A 24402-nucleotide genomic window follows, 5' to 3' on the forward strand; every position below is an offset into this window, starting at 1 on the left:
AGCAAAGCCTTTTACAAAGTGGTGGAGATGAATCTTGAAGGAGGTTAAGAAATCTTTGGGGTGGAGGTAGTAAGAGAACAGTACAAAGGCATGGGTGCAATGTTTAGGAAACAGTTGATATGCCATCTTGACATGGCCACAGTGTACAGAAAGAATTAGTTTAAATGATACTAGAAGTATAGGTTGGAGCCAGGTTGTGAAGGGCCTTGAAGAACAAACAAAACAGTTTATATTTTATCTTAGAGGGAATAGGAAAGTATTGGAGAACGATATAGTCACATCTGTACTTGAGAAAATCACTGGGACAGCTGTGTGGAGTTTAGACTGAAGAAGAGACTTAAAGACTGAGAAACTAGGTTAAGAGGCTGTTGAAGTTTGCTGTTTTCATCTAGGTGAGAGATAATGGTCACTGAGTAAAACTAGTTGTCATGCAAGAAATGTTGTGGAGGTAGTAGTAGGGTGTAGTAACTGATTTGGATATATGAGGTGAGGGAGAATGAGAAGTTGAGGATAATACTAAAGTTACAAAACCGGGAGCATGAAAGTGGAATGAATTTGTGGGGGGAAATATTTAGTTCTGTTTTGGATGTGTTGAGTTGAAATGTCTATAGGACAGTAGGTTTGAAATGTCCAATAGGCAATTGGTGGTGTGAAACTGTACTTGAGGGAAAACACTAGAGCTAGCATTTTAAACCCATGGGAGTTGATGAGGTCACATACTGTAAAGACAAGAGGGCTCAGGACAGAATCTCAGAAATACTCATAATTGTAGGCATGATGTGATTTAGGAGCCAGCAAAGGAGATTAAAAAGGAATATGAGATGAATCTCATCTGGCATACAAATAGGAGAAAAACCTGGAGAGTTTTGTTGTTTTTTAAACCCAAAAAAGAGAGTGTATATCCAAAAGGAGGATCAACACCTCCCCCTGGAGTTCAAAAGGATGAGGACTGAGAAACTACCATCAGATTTAGCCATTAAGAAGCTATTGGAGAAAGAATTATCTCTCCCTTACCCTAACCCAATTAAATTTTTTTAAAAATGTACTAGCAATGATGTACAGAGTACCAGAAATATAAGACAAAAAAATAAAATCTTCACATGGAACTTGTATTCTATTAAAGCATTGCACCATGGACTGAGATAGATAAATGTGAAATAGAGTACTTTCAAAAAAGGTGAAAACACTAATATGGGGTGGGGATCTGGTCAAGAAAGACCTGTCTAAGAGATGAAAATCAACTCTACTTTAAAGTAAATTGGGATAAGAAGCAAAGTAGAAGAGGTAATATATTCCAGATGTGAAGGACACAGCTTAGGCAAAACCATGGAGGCAGGTAATGGAATGCCATTTGCAGGTAACAGCTCGTAGTCCCAGTTTATTGGAATGGAAAGTGCATGACAGAATGTATCAATTGAGGCACAGAAAAGTAAGTGAGAACCAGCTCTTAATTTTGCCAAGTTGAAAATTTTGAGTTTTTTCCTAGAAGCAATAAAAAACCACTAACTATTTCTGAGTAGGGAAGTGATATGATCATTTCTGTTTTTGTAATAGCAACTTGGCAGCTGTGTCTGCCAATGGATTGGAAAAGAGAGCCACCATTGACATGGAGTCCAGTTAGGAGACTGTTGTAGTAGTCTAGGCAAAAATAAATGCCTAAAGGTAGAGGCTGTATTAATGGAGAGAAAGACAAGATATAAAAGGTGTGATTAGATTTGAAAGTCATTGAAGACTCCATTGGCCCTCCATGTTGTCAACATATTTGAACCCCAGGGAAAGTCATTGCCATCGATAAACTGTGCCATATATCAGACTGGGTCTTGCTCAGGCTAATAGTTGAGATCTGATATGGAATGAAATAAGACACTTAATTATTCTATAGTTAAAAGGAGGATTTCTTAGCCATACCATAGAAAAGATTATGAATAAGGATATAGCTCTGAACTTAGGTAAATGGTTCCCTCAACTCTATTCAGAAATTAATCTACTTAAAAGGACAGGGTACAGTAACTTACTGGGCCTTAAAATTTCATAGGTCTGAAGAGCAAGATTCTTTCCAGTCGGGCCCTTAAGCTATCAAGAAGCTAGTCAACAACCCAGAGCCACCAGAAAGCTGTCCATCCAGTCATAGTGATAACTTCTATTCCTGTTAGGGAAAAAAATTTGAGCCTATAAACTATGTGGGATAAGAGTAGGGATGGGGATCCTGATAGATGTAAATCCTATTACAGAAATAGGAGTTGTAGCTTGATTATGTTGAATTTGAGCTATGTTTAAGGTGTCCTGGTAATGTTTGTCCAGTAGCAGTTATTCGTGCAAAACTTAGAGTTCAAGAGAGAAGACAGTGCTACAATTGAGATGTAGGGATCCTTGGGAAATGCTTACAATCAATAGGCAGGGATGATGAGGCAAAGGAGGCTTTAGAAAGAATAGTCAGAAGGAGCACTAAGAAAGGGTGCTGGACAGGAAGCCAGGGAAAGAGAAAGAATCCATAGAAAAAGTGATCAATCCCATCAAAAAAGCTCCTGATAGGTCAAAGAGTACAAACACTGAAAAACTCTTAGAAATAGCAGTGGAGGTATTGGTAACAATTGAATGAGCATAATAGGGAGCAGCTGGGTGGCTCAGTGGATTGAGAGTCAGGCCTAAAGAATGGAGGTCCTGGGTTCAAATTTGGCCTCAGACACTTCCTAGCTGTGTGACCCTGAGCAAGTCACTTGACCACCCATTGCCTAGCCCTTATCATTCTTCTGCCTTGGAACCAATACATAGTGTTGATTCCAAGATAAAAGGTAAGAGTTTAAAAAAAGAACATCGTCGTCATAGTAGTAGTAATAGTAGTAGTAACCACAATAATAATAATAATAATAGTTTGCATTTATAAGCACTTTAGAGTACTTCATATTACAGTGCTGACTAACCTTTTAAACACTGTATGCTGGGCAGAGGGGCGGGTAAAGTGAAAAATGTCCTCAGGATGGTGGAGACGGAGAGGGGAACAGCTCACCCTAAGCCTCTCTGCCTTTCTAGGAACGAATTCTGGTGGGAGACAGCTCACATTCCCACAGAGAGGACTCTGCATACCCTTTTTTGGCATGTGTGCCTTAGATTTGCCATCACAATCATATTATCTCATTTGAGCTTCATACTAGTCATATGAGCTAAATGTTATTATTCCTATTTTAAAGATGAAGAAATGAAGGCTGAAAAAGTCTTGCCTTGGAGCAGTTGATGGCTTAGTGGATAGAAAGGAAGGCTTAGAGACATGAAGTCCTAGATTCAAATTTGACCTCAAGATACTTCCTTCCTTCCTAAGTGACTCTGGCCAAGACACTTAACCCCACTTTCCTAGCCTTTGCTGCTCTTCTGCCTTTGAACTAATACTTCATTTTCATTCTAAGATAGAAGATAAAGGGTTTTTTGGTTTGGGTTTTTTTTTTTAAGTCTTGTTTAGGGTAAAATAACTAAGTGTCAAAGGTAGATTTCTAATTCCTGCTTTTAACTATAGTATTCTGTCCACTCTACAAAACCACCAGTTGAATAGCAGCAATGAAAGCCAGACTTCAACCAGAGCAGGAGGCCCCAAACTTTTTACACAGGGGCCAGTTCACTGTCCCTCAGACCGTTGGAGGACTAGATATTAAAAACTAACTCTAACCGGGTAGCAGTATACAGAGTGTGGAATCTCCTCCCCCAGATCTCCACTCACCATACTGTCTTCCATTGTGCAGCCACATAATCCTTTGCGCAACACCTCATTCTAAGGTGACCCGCAAAGGATCATGTCACCGGAAGCAGTACTGTACGTGAGTGACGCCATGTTTTGGGGTGCCACCACATACAGTACTCCTCTCACTGACCATCCATGAAAGAGGTGCCCATTCCAGAAGTGCAGTGGGGGCCGGATACATGGCCTCAGGGGGCCGCATGTGACCCGCAGGCCATAGTTTGGGGACCCCTGAACTAGAATATTAGTTTCAGTACTGGGATTCAGAAGAAAATAACCAGAATGTTGAAGGGCCTTAAAATTATGCCATAATGAAGGAACTGAAGATATTTAGCTTAGAGAAAAGAAGACATAAGATATGTCTTCAGTTATTTGAAGGCCATAATGTAGAAGAAAAGTCTGATTTGCCTGAACCTTGTGGGTTCAAGAACCAGAAACAGTGAGTGGTTTTCATAGAGTGGAAAGTTTAGGCTTAATGAAAGGCAAAAAATTCGAGTTATTGAAGTGGAGTGAGAAAAAAGTCAATAGACTTAGGAACCTTCCAGGTTGGGGGAGTGGGGGGCAGAAGAGTGCTTAATTTAAAAATCAACGCAGATGTCTTATTTTAAACAAAGAACAAGAATCTAGTTTAGCTGGCAACAAATATATTTTAAAATATATTTTGTGTTTTTCCAATTACATAGAAAAACAATATTTAACATTCAGGTTTATTTATTTTTAATTTTGAGTTCCAAATTTGCTCCGTTTTCCCCCACCCTCTCCCCTTAAGGAGAAAATAAGCAATATGATACAAATAAGTGCAGTTGTGCAAAACATATTGCCATATTAGTAACGAGAAAAAACCAGACCAAAAAATAAAAAAGAAAAGTAGTTTTTAAAAAGTATGCTTTGGGGGGCTCAGTGGATTGAGAGCCAGGCCTAGAGATGGGAGGTCCTAGGTTCAAATCTGGCCTCAGCCACTTCCTAGCTGTGTGACCCTGGGCAAGTCACTTGACCCCCATTGCCTAGCCCTTACCACTCTTCTGCCTTGGAGCCAATACACAGAATTGACTCCAAGATGGAAGGTAAGGGTTTATTTTAAAAAAAAAAAGAAAAAAGTATGCTTTGATCTGTATTCTGTAGAATTTTATTAGTTATTTTTCTGAAGGTAGAGAGCATTTTTCATCATAAGCCCTTCAGAATTATATTAGATCATTCTATTACTAAGAATAGCAGAAGTAATTCACAATTGATCATCATACAATATTGGTGAGTCAGTGTTTTCCTTGTTCTTCTCACTTAACTCCGCTTCATTTCATATAGGTCTTCCCAGGTTTTTCTGAAAGCAACCTGCTTTTTATAGCACAATAGTATCCTATCACAATCATATACCATAAGTTGTTCAGCCATTCCCCATTGGATAGACATCCATCCCCTTAATTTCCAATTCTTTGCCACCACAAAGAGAATTGCTATAAATATTTTTGTATACCTAGATCTTTTTTATTTCCCCATTTCTTTGGGATAAAGACTAGTAGTATTGCTAGGTCAAAGGAGATGCAATTTTATAGCCCTTTGGGCATAGTTGGATGAGTTCACATTTCCACTAATAGTGCATTTACTGCCCCAGTTTTCCATTATCCCCTCCAGCATTTGTCATTTTCCTTTTCTATCCTGTATTTCTAGCCTCCTGACACAGTGATGGGTGTGAGTTTGCACACCTCACAGTTGCTTTTATTTGCCTTTCTCTGATCAATAGTGATTTGGACCATTTTCTTCATATGACTATAGATAGCTTAGATTTCTTCTAAAAACTACCAGTTCATATCCTTTGACCATTTATCAATTGGTGAATGACTCTTGTATTTGTATAAATTTGACAAAGTTCTCTATATATTTGAGAAATGAGGCCTTTATCAGAGAAACTTCTGTAAAGTCCCCCTCCCCACCCCACCCCAGTTTCCTACATGTGAGAGGTTGGCACAAGCCTCTGTCACATGCATTCCTTATAATTTTGGACACATTGGTTTTAATCAAAAGTAACATTTTATTCTAAATCCCTCTTGATTAGAGAAATGCAAATTAAAACAACTCTGAGGTGGAGGAAAGGTGGCAAAATTGGGACATTAATGCATTGCTGATGGAGTTGTGAACTGATCCAACCATTCTGAAAGGCAATTTGGAATTATTCCCAAAGGGCCATAAAAGGCATTTTGATCCAGTAATACCACTACTAGGTCTATATCCCAAAGAGATTATTTTTTAAAAATGGGAAAGCACCTGTTTATACAAAAATATTCATAGCTGCACTTTTTATGGTGTCAAAGAAATGGAAACTAAAGGAATGTCTCTCAATTGGGGAATGACTGAACAAATGGTGGTATGTGATGGTGATTTTATTGTGCTATAATAAGGAATGATGAAGAGGATGATTTCATAAAGAACCTCCAAGAGCTGATGCAATGTGAAATGAGCAGAACCAGGAGATCATTATTCACAGTAACTATAATATTATGGAATGAATGATCAAATGGGATTGACTTTGCAACTAATAGCAATACAATGATCCAGGACAATTCTGAGGGACTTATTAAAAAAAATGCTATCCACCTCCAGAGAAAGCACTGTTGGACTATAAATGCAGATGAAATCATGATTTATCACTTGTTTATTTGGGTATGTTTGGAGGTTTGTCTAAAAATGAATAATATGGAAACATGTTTTCAATGATAATACATGTATAACCCCCAAAAATAAAAACTTAAAAATTAAGTAAACATTTTATATCCCATAATACTGTTTTTTATTTAGTCATACAATTTCCCTTTTTCTATAGATCTGACAAGTAAACTATTCCATTCTCCCCTAATTTGCTTATGGTATCCTTCCTTATATCTAAATCATGTACCCATTTTGAATTTGATATATAATATGAAATGTTGATCTATATTGCAATTAAACTGATGTGAAAGATATCATCTAACTCCAGTTCTTTCTCTGATTTCTTTGATATTCTTGATCTTTTGTTCTTCTAGACGAATATCGTTAATGATTTTTTTCCTAGGTCTGTAAAATAACTGACAATTTGATTGGTATGACACTAAAAATATTAGTTTAGATAGAATTGTTATTTTTTACATTGTTTTCATGAGCAATTAATATTTAAGAAAAGTGCTTTTTAATTGTGTTTATATAGTTCCTGGATTTGTCTTGTCAGGTAGACTCCCAAGTATTTTATATAATCTATTCTTTCTATCTCTCTCTGCCAGACTTCATTGGTAATATATAGGGATACTGATGATTTATATAGGCTTATTTTATATTCTGAACTTTGCTACAGTTAATTGTTTCAAATAGTTTTTTAGTTAATTCTCTAGAATTCTCTAAGAATACCATCATATCATGTACCAAAAAAAAAAAAAACTAATGGCTTTGTTTCCTTATTGCCTGTTCTAATTCCTTCAATTTCTTTTTCCTACTTCTTATTGCTATGATTAACATATCTAGAACAATACTGAATAGTAGTGGTGATAATGGTTATCCTTGCTTCTCCTGGTCTTTTTTGGAAGGCTTCTAGTTTATCCCCATCACAGATAATGCTTGTTTATGATTTTAGATAGACACTACTTACTATTTTAAGGAATCTTCCGTTTATTCTTATGTTTTCTAGTATTTTTAGTAGGAATAAGTGTTATATTTTTGTCAGGTTATTCAGTATTTTATCACAAGCTTGAGATGAACATTTGATTTCTATTGGTTTTGTTATTGATATGGTCAATTATCCTGAGTTTTCCTAACATTTAACCAGCCTTGCATTCCTTATAAATCCAACTTGGTCATAGTATTATGATCTTTGTGATGTACCTATCACTATAATCTCTTTCCTAGATTTTTAAGGCAGAAGAGTGGTAATGGCTAGGCAAGTGGGGTTAAGTGACTTGACCAGGGTCACACAAGAAGGGTTTGAATTCAGATTTGAACCCAGAACCTCTCATCTCTATGCCTGGCTCTCTATCTGGTGAGCCACCTAGCTGCCCCTATAGTTTCCTGTTTCTGTTTTTAATCCACTTTAATAATTTTTTTAGTAATTTTTTTTTTTGAAATATGATCTCTAGGTGCTTTTTAAAAAATCATGCCTTTTAGATAGTCCAATAATTCTTAAATCATATCTTTTATTTTCTAGGTCAGTTGTTTTGCCAATGAGATATTTCACATTTTCTTCAGCTTTTTCATTTTTTTTAAATTTTGTTTTGTTTCTTGGTCTTTCATAGAGTCATTAGCTTCCACTTGCCCAATTTTAATTTTTATGGAATTATTTTCTTCAGTGATCTTTTGTACTTCCTTCTCATTCAACCAATTCTGTTGTTTTTGTTTTTATTTTAATTAATTTGTTTGTTACATGAAAAGGAATTATTTGACAAAACAAAATGTATGTGTGTGTATGTGTGTAAAGTTATGCCTTAGGTATTTCTATCAGTTCTTTCTCTGGAGATGGACATACACAAATCATTCTTCAAATAATATTTCTGATGCCATATATAATGTTCTCTTGGTTCTGTACTTATTACTCTTATAAATTCCATAGAGTTCTTTTCATGTCTTTCCTCAATTAACTTGCTCATCATTTCTTATGATGCATATTCCATCACAATCCTATACCACAACTTGTTTAGCCATTCTTTAATTAATGGACATCCCTTCAATTTCTAGTTCTTTGCCATCACAAAGAAAGCTGCTATAAATATTTTAGAACATAAAGGTTCTTTTCCTTTTTCCATGATCATTTTAGGAAATAAGCCTAATAGTGGTATTTCTGGGTCAAAAGCCATACACAGTTTTATAACTCTTTTAGCATAATTCCATATAGTACTCCAGAACGGTCAGTTACACTTTTTTTAAGATTTTATTTTCTTTAGCATTTTTTGTTTCTCCTTTACCAAGCTGTTAACTCTTTGTGTGTGTGTGATTTTCTCACATCACTCTCATTTTTCTCCCCAATCTTTCCTCTACCTAATTTATTAAATTCTTTTTAAAATTCTTCCAGGAATTCTTTTCGGGGCCTGAGACCAATTCATAATTTTCTTTGAGGTTTTGCAGTTTAAGTTGCTTTGACTTTGTCTTCTAAGTTCATGTTTTGATATTCCCTGTCACCATAATAATTTTATTTGTTCAAGTCCTTTTTTGATTTTAATAATTTTTTGTGACTGTCTCTTAACTTTGGGGTTGGAAATTTTTTTCATCCAGTCCTTTTGAAGGTTCTGCTTCTCCAGAGTTACTTTCATTGTCATTACTTTAACATCATTTGGAGGGGGATTTGGGAACACTGAAGTGAGTCCCTGCCTTTATTCCACCATCTTGGCTCCATCCTCCATGAATATGCTATCTTTAGAAACTTTGTTGATCCATATTCTCTTTTATTATTGTAACCTAGGCCATGTAATTCTTAGTAAAACTGATTAAGAAGCCTTTTTAAAAATTATTTAAATGCCTATCAAGCAAGGGGATACACAAAGTATTGGCAAAGTTGATTGTGCCTCCATACTGAGGTAATGTACAATGCTTAGGAGACATTTCTGCCAGTGGTAGGATGAAAGCAGCAGATTTCTTTTTGATTTTGCAGCAAGGCTAGGACCAAGTCTTGGGTGTCATAAGTGTTTTTCGGTAGCAAGTGGGTGTTTCCTCAGGAGAGTTCCTGAAATCCTGCAGAAGACAGGGGTTGAGTTGGCTTCAAATTGAGGCAGCTCTTTTCTACTTCTTTAACGTTCGGTGTGTCTCTAGCCATTTCCTTCTCCGCAAAAGAAAATTACAATTGGCAAAAGTTGAAAGGGCATAGTTAACTAGATTTTTTCAAAGCCCTTTGCAATTTTACTGCTAGAAATTTAGCATGCAAGGGGAGATCACTCAAGAAGATAAAAACAGACTAAGTATTTTTGTACTCTAAAGTCAGAAGACTTGAAAAGCTTTAATTGAAACAGGTCAAGTACTGCAAGATGTTGGTACAAAATAAATAAAATATCAAATTTTTACCAAATTTCCATATGATGAGGCAAAACTGAAAACAACTGATCTTTCAGGATATAGCAATGATTTTTCTCTTCTTTTTGAGTGACAGCAATAATGCTTAGTTAATTATGATAATACATAAAACACAAGACACTTTGCCAATGTGTAATTAACATTTTTCTTTGCTTCTAAGAGAATTTGATTACATTTTCAGTAAAAAGTTATACTTTTTTTTTCTCAGGCATTTTGGTTGACTAAAGCATTTTGGGAATATTTTTCCTCCCCTCCTCCACCCTACCACAAAACACTTAAAATTATTTGCAGTTGTTCCTTTCTAAAGGTTTTACATTTTCCTTTGATTCAATGTCTACCCTTGCTCCACCATCATGGTTAGCTGGTTCTGTGTCATGCTGCCATTTGAACTACCCATAACTTCATAGAGTCATAGTCCACGAGAGCTATAACAATGTGGTATTTGGTTTTCAGGGAAAGTGAAGAAGGAGCTTGACCATGACGATAACCACTTAAACTTAGATGAAACAACTAAGCTCTTACAAGATCTTCATGAAGCCCAGACGGATCGAGTGGGTTCCAGGCCATCTTCCAATCTCAGCTCCCTTTCTAACACTTCAGAAAGGGATCAGCATCATCTGGGTAAGTTGGTCTAAGAGAGGTTTTGCCTCCTAGAGAGTCTTATTTTAGTTTGGGGAGTCATGTACTTTTATTGCCGCTAGAACGGAATTAAGACACCCTATCAATAATGCCTCTTAATTAGAGCCAGAGACTTTTTGTTGACCAGCCCAACAGCTATTGCTAAAGTTTTAATGACAACAAAATATTTGACTAGGACATCACAGACTTTATGGAGGGTACTTACTAGAGAGCTATACAGTGGTCAGTCAGGTGGCCTTCCAAAGCCTCTCAATATGTATTTCTCCTATCATTTGGAATCTACATTTAAGAGACTCATAGGGTGATAATTAATTGAATATTACCATTTTTAAACATTGAGAAATTATTGGAAAGAGTGATCGATTTGGTATCAGATGAGATATGGATTCAAGTCCTTCCATTCCTAAGTGTTAATGAACATCAAACTTCTCTAGGTCTTGACTTCCTTTTCTTTCTTTCTTTTTTAAATTTTATTTTGAAATATTTTTCCATGGTTGCATGATTCATATCTTTCCGTCCCCCTCTTCTCTAGGTGACGAGCAATTCTACTAAGTTATACATGTATTATCACTTAAACCCATTTCCATATTATTCATTTTTGTAATAGAGTAATCTTTTAAAACCAAAACCCCAAATCCTATACCCATATAAACAAGTGGTAAGTTTTTCCTCTGTGTTTCTGCTCCCACAGCTCTTCCTCTGGATGTGGATAACATTCTTTCTCATAAGTCCCTTGGGATTGTCCTGGATCATTACATTGCTATTAGTAGCAAAGTCAGTTACATTTGCTCATCCCCAATGTTTCAGTTACTGTGTACAATGTTCTACTGGTTCTGCTCATTTCACTCTGCAGCAGTTAATGGAAGTCTTTGTAGTTCTTAAAGATATAAAGCAATTCATCATTCCTTACAGCACAATATTATTCTATTAACATCAGATACCACAATTTGTTCAGCCATTCCTCAATTGAGGGACACCCCCTCCCATGTTTTCCAATTTTTTGCCACCATAAAAAGCACAGCTATAAATATTTTTGTACAAATATTTTTCATTATCTCCTTGGGGTACAGACCCAGCAGTGCTATGGCTGGATCAAAGGGCAGACAGTCTTTTATCACCCTTTGGGCATAGTTCCAAATTGCCCTCCAGAATGGTTGGATCAATTCACAACTCCACCAGCAATGCATTAGTAACCCAATTGACTTCCTTTTCTATAAAATGAGGGTTGATAACATTTTTAATACTTAGCTTACAAAGGTCTTATGAGAATCAATGAAATATGTACATAAATTACTATATATATATAAACATCCACAGGTGGTGTTGTCATTATTATTTTTATTTTGTTTCCATCTAGTAGTCAGAGAATCTAATGAGGTTATGTAACAATTTGGTGTCAAAGAATTTGCTTTATCTTCTGGAATGTTTTTGCTATCTCCCTAAGTGCCTAGCATAGTGCATTGTGTATTATGTAGTCTGATGATTATTTGTTGGATGAATTAATGGCTATTTCAACTAAACACGTCTGATACCTAAATGCTTCTAATATATAAATATTGCCTTTCTTGTTGCCTACCCGAAGGAGGTATTTTTAGTTTTTACCTATAATTAGAATCTGCATTAAGAGGAAATCTATGGGGCAACTAAGTAGCACAATGGATAGAATGCCAGGCCTGGATTCAGTCAGGAAGACCTGGGTTCAAATCTGACCTCAGATACTTCATAGCTGTGTGACCCTGAGCAAGTCATTTAACCCCAATTTACTTAGTCTTTTTGCTCTTCTGCCTTGGTGCCAATGTGTAGTATTAATTCTAAGATGGAAGATAAGGGGTTAAAAAAAAGAAAGGATATCTACAGAAAACAAAATCCAGGAGGACCTCCCTATTCACAGCTTCAGGATTTGGGATTTCTAGCTTTTGTAGCTTGCACTGTGGCATCCCATGCACAGTGTTGCTACATTCTTATATTTCCTTCAGTGTCACAGTTACAAATGTCTTTTGTGTCACCTTCTGTCAGAATGTGGCAGCATCTATTTCCAGACTATGGGAATAAGAAAGATGTGGAAAGGGAAGAAAAGGAACACTTGAGCCTTGAGCCCTCTCTGGGCATGACCAACAAGTTTCACATCTCTTTAGATAGCTGCATTTTCTCTCTTGCATTAATTTTTAAGGCTTTGTTGCACCTGAACTTCATCACTTTCTTTCCACCTGGCTCCTAATTTTATACTCTCAGAGTGCTCTAGAATAGTTCTACCACCAGTGGAGAGGGTACTTTATATTAATATTTATCTCTTACCTAAAAGCTGAGAATATTGACTTTTACAAACCGAGTGATGACAATTTTCTTAAATTAATTTTCAGTAAAGTAATAAATAACATGTAGGAGATCCACAAGTAAAATTCCAGGTTACTCCATCCCCACCACATGATGATGACAAACCTTGAAATGTCTAACCTCTTCAAAAGTATTTTTTTTTCCCATGTTTACAGGAAGCCCTTCTCATCTTAGTGTTGGAGAACAGCAAGACATGGTTCACGACCCTTATGAATTCCTTCAGTCTCCAGAACCTGCAACCTCTACTAATAATTAATCTGATGGATATGGATTTTTGAGGGGTGTGTGTTTTGCTTTTTTAAAATAATTGCATGTACTGCTTTATAAAGTTTTTGTCAAGGGACAAAGACTTCCACTTTATCCTCTTTGGAATGAGGAAAGCAGCTGTATTATACTGCCACAGGGGGATGGGGAAATTGTCTCCATGATATCATGTCAACACACCATATACAGCAGTTTTTGTATATAGTGTAATAGATGAATCTTGGATAGTGAAGATATAAATGGTGTGTTCTACAGCCAGGTTTATAAAGGTATGTTTGATCAGTTTCTGAGCATCATGATTTCTGTCCTAAAAGCTGTCTCTAGTCAGTAGTGTTGTACCGTTCTGTTCCTTTCCTCAAGAGAAGCAAAGGTCTTCAAGAAGTGGTACGTACGACACAATTTCAGAATTTTTATTCCCGTGTTCTCTATTTTAAAGCCAGCCCATGTTATTCTGAACCTGAAAAATGAAGTTTCTAAGCCTTCTATGCACGCCTTCCCCTGTCCTCACAAGGCATTTGATTTGGAAACCTAAAGGGAATAACATGAAACCTATTTTGTGGGTGGGTGGCATTGTCGCTTCCCCTCTGCTAATAAATGCTGATATACTTGAAGTTAAGGGAACTCATATCCTATTGTCTTATTTACTTGTATGCATAGGAAAGGAGTGACAGACACTATGCTGGAAGAGCGTACATTTTCCTGCATTTTTAAATGAAGTGTTAAGTTTCCGCATTTATGTGACAAGACTTTTTTATTCTTGATATGTTTACTGGATGACTGTTAATATTTACAGAATATTGTAAATACAGCAATTAATAAAAGATATGCCAAAAATTATTCTTGGAGTTTGGAAACAAATGTTTTGTCTTAGGAAATATCAAGTATGTCTTTTAAATATTTGGTTTTTTATTGTTATCTGTGTCATACAAAAATGAGAACTTCTTTCCAGACAAAATCATAAAATTTTAAAAGTAGAAGAGTCTTTAGAAATCATGTGGTACTCCCTCCAGATAATGTGGTTCAATTCAGTTCAGCAAGCATTCCTGAAGTGCTCTTATGCTAAGCATTGCCAGTATACAGGCATAAATTATGTAGTCATCCCCTGCTCTCCAGGAGCTTCTGTTCTTCTGAGGGGGAATAGCATGTACACAAATAACTAAATACAAAGTTATTTCGGAAGGGAAGAGCACCAACCAGTGGAGAATCAGTAAATATCTCAGTAACACTGGAGGAACCAGACATGCCAGAGATGGAAAGGAAGGTGGGCGTGGCAGGGGTGATGGGGGACGTCAGCCTTTTCTGCCCCTCTGCTTAGGGTCATGCTTTCCCTGCATTTTAGAGAGAACTGTTTAGGCCCAAAAGCCCTTTGTTAATGGTTGGCTGGGCTATAAGATGGGAGCCTTCTTTCCGTGGAGAATATGATGTATTTGGGGAAAAGTTAATAGGAAGAGTACTAATGACAGTGGAAAGCCTTCCCTTCTGCATGCATCCTATAATTTCTGGCCTTTCCTTCCCCTACAATGGTATAGAGCTAAGCACAAAGCAGGTAGTAGTGTAGCCACTCATCTCTGTTGTTACTTCTTCAACCTCTAATTTTAATTCTTAAGAAAATTGATCAAATGTTTATTGGTGCATTCTGACTACCCCATAGTCATAACCAACATTTATATTGTACTCTAAGGTTTGTAAAGCACTTTGCGTATATTTGTATTTATTACCTCACATACTGTGAATCCTCACAACATTACAACCCAGAAGGTTGGTGCTTTTTTTGTCCCTATTTTACAGATGAAAAATTGTAGGCAAGAGAGGTTAAGTGACTTGCCCTGGGTCACACTAGGAAGTGTCCAAGGCAGATCTCCTCAGCTCTTAGGTACAGTGTTCTAAAAATTATTGACACCTAGTTGCCTCATGATGATGAGCATCTCCAAATAAAGGCATTTATGGTCTGAATCTCAGGATTATCCAACCAAAAAAATGAATGAGGCTTCTCCATAATAATCAACTGCCAAAAGCAAGAAAATGTTGGCATTCTGTTAACCTTGTCAGTAACAACATAGTGCCCAAGCTTGCACCCAGAGACCCTGAAGGTGCCCGCTACCTATGATAACCAGCGCACAAAAGTGAGGGGAAAATGAATGGCTTTCACTGCTCATTAAATTATATACCATTTACCTTCCAAGTGAATGAAGTAGCATACAAGACTGCCTTGAGGCTTTCTCTGTCACTCCCCTGCTGAAAAGCTAGTGGTTCCATATGTTCTTCATTGGATAAATTGCAAACTAGTTAGCCTGGTATTTGAGGCACTTTACAACCTGGCTCCAGCCTACCTTTTCCAGACTTATTTTACATTACTCACGAGTACCTATCTCCCGAGGTTGTTGTAAGGATAGAGGCAATATTTGGAAAGCCCTTTGTAAATCTTTTTTTCTTCTTTTTTAATAAAATTTATTATCAGGTTATCTCGGCTCCTGTCTCCTCTCCCCACATCATAAAAGGTATCACCCAACAAATAGATGTGTATATATAAATCATGTCCGTTCATTCTCTGAGAGTGGATGTTCAGAAGTTATTCAGATATTTATTTTGTGGTACATTTAATGTTCTTGTTATCATTTTACTCTTCATATTTCATGTAGGTCTTCACAAGTTTTTTACAAACTTATTGTTTCTTATAATGTATTTCAGCATCATATATCATAATTCAACCATTCCCCAAATGATGGACATTTCCTTGATTTCCAATTCTTTTCCACCACAAAGTACATCTTAAAGCATTCTACATGTGTGTGTATGTGCATATCTTTGTATATATATGTATGCCTGTGTAGATAAATGAGCACTTTTTTTCATATACCCAGCCAAATCAATTTTTGTTGCTGTTTAGTTATTTGAATTGTATCTAACCCTATGACTACATTTGGGGTTTTCCTGGCAAAGATACCGGGCTATCTTCTACATGTAATGTACCCTCCTCTCTTCTCTAATTCTTGAAATCCTCTTCCTCTTCAGTGTTCAGCTCAAATGCCTCCTCCCTTTATCTTCCCAGGTGAAAGGGTAGAAAAAGATTAGATTTAGTGTCAGAGACCTGAGATTCAAACTCCAATTCTTATTAGCACTTGAGTGATTGTAGGCAAGTTATGTCTATTCTGTACTTCAGTTTTATTATTTTAAAATTAGGAAATTGGATGCCTTAAGTATCTTTCATCTCAGTCCTAGTCCTCACATTTTCCTAGATCATTTTGGTTGATTCCGTTTTCCCAATCACTCTATTTTGATTTTGTGTATGTTATATATGGCATTTTACTAGATTGTTTTCTCCCAGTAGATTGTGAGTTTGAGGACCAAGGACTGTATTTTGGGGGGTTTTTTTCCTTAGATTCTGAACTCTTAGCACAATGCTTTGTATGTAGTAGACAGTAATAAAAGTTTATTGAATTTGAGAAAGTATTCTCTCTTTTGGACAGATTAATGCCATTCCAAAGAACTTCAAGAAGACTTGAGATAGTCAAGGTTTCTTCTGACTGTCATTTGTTTCAGCTCAAGTCAGTACAGATAGCAACCCAGGAGTTCAATGTGTTTTGGAAAACTCTTAGTCACGTGTCTATAAAAAGTATACTCCTAATTCTGAGAAACTCAGTCAATATCAGAGCATCTCTTCCTCTAGGAATGGTGGTAAGATTTCTCCTAATCTAGAAACAGTCCTTAGTATTTTGTGAACATCCAAAATCCCCCTCTATCTGTTTTTCTGCCTCCATTCTCTCCCCTCTCCAGTCCGTCCTTCATAATCTTTCTATTGCATTGTACTGACCTCATCACTCTGCTCCAATCATTTTGGTTATATATACATATACTTGTGTTTATATATATGTATTAATATACCAACCAAACCAAACTTTTTTATTGTTTATTTCAGGCATATTTGATTCTTTGTAACCATATTGGGGGTTTTCTTGGCAAAGATACTGCCTTCAGTAATTCCCAAATGTCCACTGATTCCTTATCCTGGCATTTAAGGCTGGCCATAAAGTCTAGCTATAATATTCCTTTCTAGAATTCCCTAACATTTACTTCCCTTTACATTGTGTTTCAGCCAAGTCAGATGACTTTTTCCCCATTTTCATCCCACCCTATCTTGTGCTTGCCTTCTCAATGGGTGAGAGAGGGAGAGAATTTGGAATTCAAAATGTTTTTAAGAATATCAAAAACAAAAATTTTTTTAATCTTATGGAAGTTCATCAAGTTCAGGAGCCACCATGAGGTTGTCACTGACCTCAGTGTATGGAAATCATCTCATTCTGCCAGATTTCTCAGTACTTTGACCTCCGTTGTATTTGCCATGGGTTTTTGTGCTTATTAATGTCCATGTCTTACTCTTCCTGTTAGATTATAAGCTCCACAAGGACTTCATTTCTTCCACACTGTCTCTTCAGCACCTGCTTGATGGCTAGATAGAAGGCTGGGTCTTGGAGTCAGGCAGACCCAAATTCAGATTTGGCCCCAGACATTATTAGCTGTGTGACCCTAGGCAAGTTACTTAACTGTTGACGCTGATTCCTCAACTGGAAGATGATGATGAAGATGATGATAGCACATAACCTCGGGGTTATTGTGAGGATCAAATGAGATTTTTGTAAAGCGTTCAATATGCCTAAACAGGTAGGTGCTTAATAAATGCTTGTTTGAAAACAGACTTTTGGATTCTTCCTTGTACTCAGACCTAGCACCCGGCCTCAGCCTTAGCTCCACTTCAGGACCAAACTCCCAGTATGATCTAGCCCTTTGGAAAGCCCTACTTGATCTTGCCTGAAGGGCTGAGCCTGCCTGTCTCCCCAATGGAACAAATAGGATCCATTCTTATGTTTGACCCAGCTCACCTATATGTAGTACATATGAAATGGTGATTTGTTTTTTTTAATTGGGAGAACAAATAACATGTTAAAATTTTTTAAGTTCCCTGCGTCAAAATCCCAGGTATGAATTTTTTTTTTTAATGGAACCAGCAGCTGACATCTTAACTAGAAATGCAAATAGGAGGTAATAAAGGAAAATATCTTCTATTAATTCCCACCGAATCTTCTGATTGTGCTTTAAGGTTTTATAGTAGTCTCCAAATGTTTTTTATTCACACCCCTACCAGAAAAAAATTCTTGAGAATGAACTCCAATTACATGCATATAAATGTATATGTTACATAATGCATTCCCATACATTAGAGTCTTCCTGAGTTCAAATATGACCTCAGATCCTGATTAGCTATGTGACCCTGAGCAAGAAGAATCTTTCTGATTCCAGGTCCTGAACTCTACTCACCATGGCACCACTTAGCTGCCCCTAAACTGTTATCACCTCCTTATTACCTCTGGGATGAAATCTACACCCTTTAACTTGGCACACAACTTTATTTCATAATCACCCTCCTGTTTGAGACCATTATTCAGACTCTAATGAACTTCACAGAAGAATTACATAAGCTGGCCAACACTAAACTCAATAGACACTTTTAATTTGTTGTATTTAAGGGAACAGCATATGATTTAACTGGAGACATCCAAGGAAAGAGGGACAACAAGGGATGGGTACTGAGGCACTATCTATCCCCAAACTGGAGCAACAGCTGACACCTCTGAAACTAGGACAATCCACTAATCCTCAACCCTGGGGCAAGGACTGATAACTTGAATCGAGGGCAGCCTACTGACCTCTCCTCTTCCCCCAGCAAAGGAGGAGGAGAATGGATGAGATGTCCCTGGTAGTTGGGCTTGGACCAGAATGATTCCTTGCCCAGTTCTTTGTACAGGGTAGAAGCATGATGAAGAACTTGTCTCTTCCACCACTATTTTGGAAAACAAAACACAAATAATTCTATTTTGAAAAGAATATGGACACAACCTGGTAACTTTAGAGCTAGGACTGACACTCCCAAATGGGGACAGGGAAGAGCAGGAAAAATGCAAAACCAGGGAATGTCCTCGGATCTCGGGTACAAGGGTCTTCAAGCCATAACAGGGAGGCAGCTTCCATAATGGTCTTCCCAGTGGCAGCTCCTAAAACTTGGTACAAGGTTACACTAGGTTTTCACTGGCATAAGGCCCATCAGGGCAGCACAGGTGTTCTTCAGGGAGGGATAAGACCCAATACAAATGAATCTGATTGGTTTCCAACCCCTGGGGTCACAGTCGGTGAGTTGTCAATTAGCTAAGTACCAGGAAATGACTAGATTGGAAGATTTGGGGCATACATGAAACAAATATTGGGAGCTTCAGAAAAGACTGGGGAAGAAGGGATAATTATTAGATAGGGTAAGAGGGCTTGGCTAGGGCACAAGCAGATTACTGAAGAAATAAAAACTAGAAAAAAATAGAGAATTTTCTGGACTTCAGTATCCCTTTAGTTTACTCTGGTAGGAAGCCACATAAAGATTCCCCAAACTGTGCATTTTATCTCTCATCTCTGTGCCTTTTCCAAGGCCTGGAATGCAGGGCCTCCGAACCCTTCTCTTTTAGTCTCCAGCTTTTTCAAGACAACCCAAGTGCCACTTTCTACAGAAAACCTTTCTTGAATCATTAGTACTCACTCCTTCAAATTACACTATTCTTCCACCTACAAAGCATCACTAGTTATCAATGTAAGGAGCTTTAGAGATCATCTAGTCCAGTCCCTTCGTTTTACAGATAAGGAAATAGTCTTAAAGAGGTTAAGAAACTTGCCCAAGGTCACACGTGGGAGAGTACAGGATCATTTGTCCTTCAGTTGTGTCTGACTATTCATGACCCCACAGATCCTAGCTACCCAAGGGGTTTTCTTGGAATACTAGAATAGTTTGCCTTTGCCTTTTCCAGAGGAACAATCAGAACTTAAGGGACTTGCCCAGGGACATACAGCAAGGAAGTATCTGAGGCTGGATTTGATCTTGAGTCCTCCTGATTCCAAGCCCAGAGGTCTTAGCCACTGAGCCACAAATGCCCCCCTACCATATGTCTGACTCTTTGTGACCTAATTTGGGATTTTCTTGACAAAAATACTGGAGTGGTTTGATATTTTCTGCTCCAGCTCATTTTACAGATGAAGAAACTGAGGCAAACAGGATTAAGTGGCTTACCCAGAAAGACCCAGGTAGGAAGTGTCAGAGGTTGTTTTTGAATTCAGTTATTTCTGACTCCAAACCAGGGCTTTAGCCATTATGCTACCTACCTGATAGCTAGGATTCATAAAGTTCAAAGAGTCCAGAGGAGTCATATATTTCAACCTTTCCATAACAGTCCCCCAAAAGCTGTGATTGGTCACACAGTATATGATATTGTTTTGAAGTCCTTGACACTAAATTCAGTGCTTTTTTAAAAAAGATATTTTATTTTCCCAATTACATGTAATAACAATTTCCCACATAGGTTATCTGAAGTTAAAAGATCCAAATTGTCTCCTTCCTTCCCTTTCCTTCCCCACTTCAGAGCTGGTAAGCAATTTGATCCGGCTTAAAGATGTTTTATCATGCAAAACATATGTCTATATTATTCAATGTTGAAAGAGAATAAAGCTGAAACCTCCAAATAAAAATACAAATAAAATAAAATGAAACAGTTCTTTCTCTAGAGAAGAATAATGTTTTTTGTTCTAAGACCTTCAGAACTATTTTGGATCATTGTATTGCTGAGAGTAGCAAAGTCTTTCACAGTTGATCATCCTACAATATTGCTGTAACTGTGTACACTGTTTTCTTGGTTCTGCTTCTTTCACTATCAATTCATGTTGGTCTTTCCAGCTTTTTCTGAAATCATCTTCTATATCATTTCTTATGGCACAACAGTATTCCAACACCATCTTATACTCCAGTTTGTTCAGCTATTCCCCAACTGATGGACACCCCCTCAATTTCAATTTCTTTGTCATCACAAAAAGAGCTGCTACAAATATTTTTGTACAAACAGGTCCTTTTCTCCCTCTTTAAAAATAATTATCTTGGGGATACAGCTCTGTAGTAGTGATATTACAGGATCAAAGGGGATGCACTGTTTTATAGTTCTTTGGGCATCGTTCTAAATTGCCCTCCAGAATGGTTGGATCAGTTCACAAACCCACAAACATTGCATTCATGTCCCGATTTTGCCAAATCCCCTCCAATATTTATCATTTTACTGTCACATTGGCTAATCTGATAGGATGATGTGGTACCTCCCAGTTGTAATTTGCATTTCTCTAATCAAGAGTGATTTAGAACATTTTTTCATATGATTATTGATAGCTTTGATTTCTTCATTTGAAAATTGCTTGTTCATACCCTTTGGCCATTTGTCAATTGGGCATTGCATTTGACTTAGTTCTCTATATATTTGAGAAATAAAACCTTTATCAGAGAAATATACTGTACTATTTCCCCCCAGTTTGTTGTTCCCCTTCTAATTTTGGTTACATTGGTTTGGTTTGTACAAAATGTTTTAAATTTAGTGTAATCAGTATTATTTATTTTACATTTCATAATGTTTTCTACCTCTTGTTTGGTCATAAATTCTTCCCTTCTCCATAGATCTCACCAGTAAACCATTCTATGTTCCCCTAATTTACTTATGGCATCATTCTTTATATCTAAGTTATATACCCATTTTGACTTTATCTTGGTATAGAAGTAGAAGATGTTGGTCTATACCTAGTTTCTGCCATACTGCTTTCCAATTTTCCCAGAAATTTTTGACAAATAGTGAGTTCTTATTCCAAAAGCTGGGCTCTTTGGGTTTATCAAATATTGATTGCCCAGGTCATTTATCCCTACATATCGTGTATCTAATCTATCCCATTGATCCACCATTGTCTTTCTTAGCCAGCACCAGATTGTTTTGATTATTACTGTTTTAGAGTAGTTTGAAATCTGGTACTCTTTCGATTATATCATATTCCTCCCAGTTATTTCACTCTCACCAGAGACTCTCAAATAAAAACTAAATAACCATTTATTACATATATTATCAGTGGGGGTTCACTATCTCTTGAAGTTCTTTTAAACTTTGAAATTCTAAGAAAAACAAAAGTTAAAATCTCACGTAATCCTACAGAGCGCAGGTCCTGGGTTCAAATCTAAACCCAGACACTTCCTAGCTATATGACTCTAGGCAAGTCATTTAACTCCCCATTGCCTAGCTACACTTCTGCCTTGAAACCAGCACTTGACATTGATTCTAAGATGGAAGGTAAGAGTTTGGGTTTTTTTCAATCCCATATGATTGTACATGTAAGGGGAAGACCTGTGTGAGATTTAAGCAAAAGTTTGAGGTCTGAAGGAACTAAAAGATAGAACTAGCATTGAAATAGAAAGAAGATCTTCAGATGCAAAATAGACATTCTTCACCTTAGAAAAAGTCTGAGGTTTGAATAGTTCTTTTTCCTATAGAAAGGCTGATATAGACAATGAACTTATTTTCAGGGCACAGACTGCATTCATATTTGTGTCTCTAGTCACTTATTTTACATAAACTCCCCAAAAAGTAAGAAAAGTAGAATCAGTCAATAAACCAATCATTAAACATTTATAAAGCACCTATTACATGCCAGGTACTGTGCTAAATGCTCAGGATACCAAGAGAGCCTCTACCCTTAAGAAGCTTACAGACACTTCCCAGCTGTGTGACCCTGGGCAAGTCACTTAACCCCTATTGCCTAACCCTTACCACTCTTTTGCCTTGGAACCAATACACAGTATGGATTCCAAGACAGAAGGTGAGGGTTTAAAAAAAAAGAATCTTACAGTCTAATGGGGGAGAACTGACTAGTTTGGAATTTATCACCCTAGGAAAAGATGGAGTGCCTTATTGAGAGAAGTAATGTTTGATCCAGTCAGTCTTTTAAAATAAATAAACGTTTATTAAGCACCTACTGTGTGTCCAAAAAGGGTAGCTAGGTGGCACAGTAGATAAAGTGCCAGGCCTGAAGTCAGAAAGATTCATTTCCTTGAGTACAAATCTGGCCTCAGACACTGTGTGACCCTGTCACTTAAATCTGTTTCCCTCAGTTCCTCATCTGTAAAATGAGCTGGAGAAGAAAATGCCAAAACAGTCCTGTATCTTTGCCAAGAAAACCCCAAAAGGGATCACAGAGAGATGGACCTGACAAACAACAGAATAGTGGGTCAGGGACTGTACCCTGTGACTCAGAGAAAAGCCAAGACAGGTCAAGAACTCAGAATCAGCCAGAGAAGATTATTAAATCGGTGAGTCCTTTTCCAAGTCTTGCCTCCAGATGACAAACAGCCCTATACGTGAGGCATTAAAGGGAAGAGTCTTAGGCTGATCTGAAATTAGGAGTCTGAGCCCTAGATGAAAGAGCGCGGGTCCCTCCAGCTAGCGACAATGCATTACCAAAGGCGAGAGAGCACTGCAGCTGCCCATCAGAGAGCACGCCAAAGAATGTAGAGAAACCACCCATCAGGTGGAGATGTCATGGCCGAGGAGGAGTTCTAGCCCAACTAAGCAGTGGAACAATTCATCCATCACAAATGTTGTCATGAAATGAATGTGAGGACCGTCTAAAGAGGGACAGGACATCAAGACTAGTTTCAGAGTTGAGAGCTGCCTTTGACATGTGTCTCTACTATTGTACTTGAAGTTCTTGCCCACTCTAGGTAAAAAAAAAAATCTTTAAAAAAAATAGTTGTGCCATTTAATCTCCAGAGAGGAAAGGTACAAGTGCTCAGCATAGCATTCTTTGTCAGATTGATAGTGATCAACAAAGATGGATTCAATAAAAAGTATTATCTGATAGGAAAGCATAAAAATACTTTTTTTGTGATTACTCATTTTTTGAGTAAATGTCTTTATTAAAGAACTGAGAAGACTGGCTATGTATTCTTGGGAAATATGCTGATTGGGGCTCACTGGCCAGTGTTTGGATGTTAGCAACCCATGGTAGGAGATGCTCCTTTAATGACCTAGCCAGCTGATGACAGTGTAAATTGGAGGAAGGTAAGGTGTTTTGTACATATTTTAATGATTTGTCTTAAATTTCTTTTTAAACCCTTACCTTCTGTTTTGGAGTCAATACTGTGTATTGGTTCCAAGGCAGAAGAGTGGTAAGGGCTAGGCAATGGAAGTCAAGTGACTTGCCCAGGGTCACACAGCTGGGAAGGGTCTGAGGCCAGATTTGAACCTAGGACCTCCCCATCTCTAGGCTTGGCTCTCAATCCACTGAGTCACCCTTCTTATTTTTCCATTTTTTACAAGTAAAAACACATACTTTATTTCCCAGTAGAATAGCTGAACCTTGAAAACAGGGAAATAATTATTATTTTTTGCCTTTTTTATTTCCTGTCCTTAGTGGACTGTCAGGTACAAAGGAAGATTTCAATATTTATTGACCTGAACTGAACAACCTAATCAGGCTCCCTCTCATAGTTCAGATGTTCTATCCAAACTTACACTCCGGATCATGTAGAAAAA

At 37.3% G+C, this 24402-nt stretch overlaps 1 protein-coding gene across 15 annotated transcripts in view; it reads left to right on the forward strand.

Annotated features, from left to right (window-relative positions):
- BRD9 (bromodomain containing 9) overlaps positions 1 to 13816 on the forward strand; it is a 52659-nt gene extending 38843 nt beyond the window's left edge. For all 15 annotated transcript variants that reach the window (XM_007486785.3, XM_001363258.4, XM_007486786.3 and 12 more), the window contains 2 exons: positions 10196 to 10363; positions 12871 to 13816. In XM_007486785.3, coding sequence (XP_007486847.1) covers positions 10196 to 10363; positions 12871 to 12971 — 269 coding nt within the window. In that variant the 3' untranslated portion in view covers positions 12972 to 13816. The remainder of the gene's footprint in view (positions 1 to 10195; positions 10364 to 12870) is intronic.
- The last annotated feature ends 10586 nt before the right edge of the window (positions 13817 to 24402 follow it).

The sequence above is a fragment of the Monodelphis domestica genome, chromosome 3, assembly GCF_027887165.1.
Source record: "Monodelphis domestica isolate mMonDom1 chromosome 3, mMonDom1.pri, whole genome shotgun sequence".
NCBI classification, from domain to species: domain Eukaryota; kingdom Metazoa; phylum Chordata; class Mammalia; order Didelphimorphia; family Didelphidae; genus Monodelphis; species Monodelphis domestica.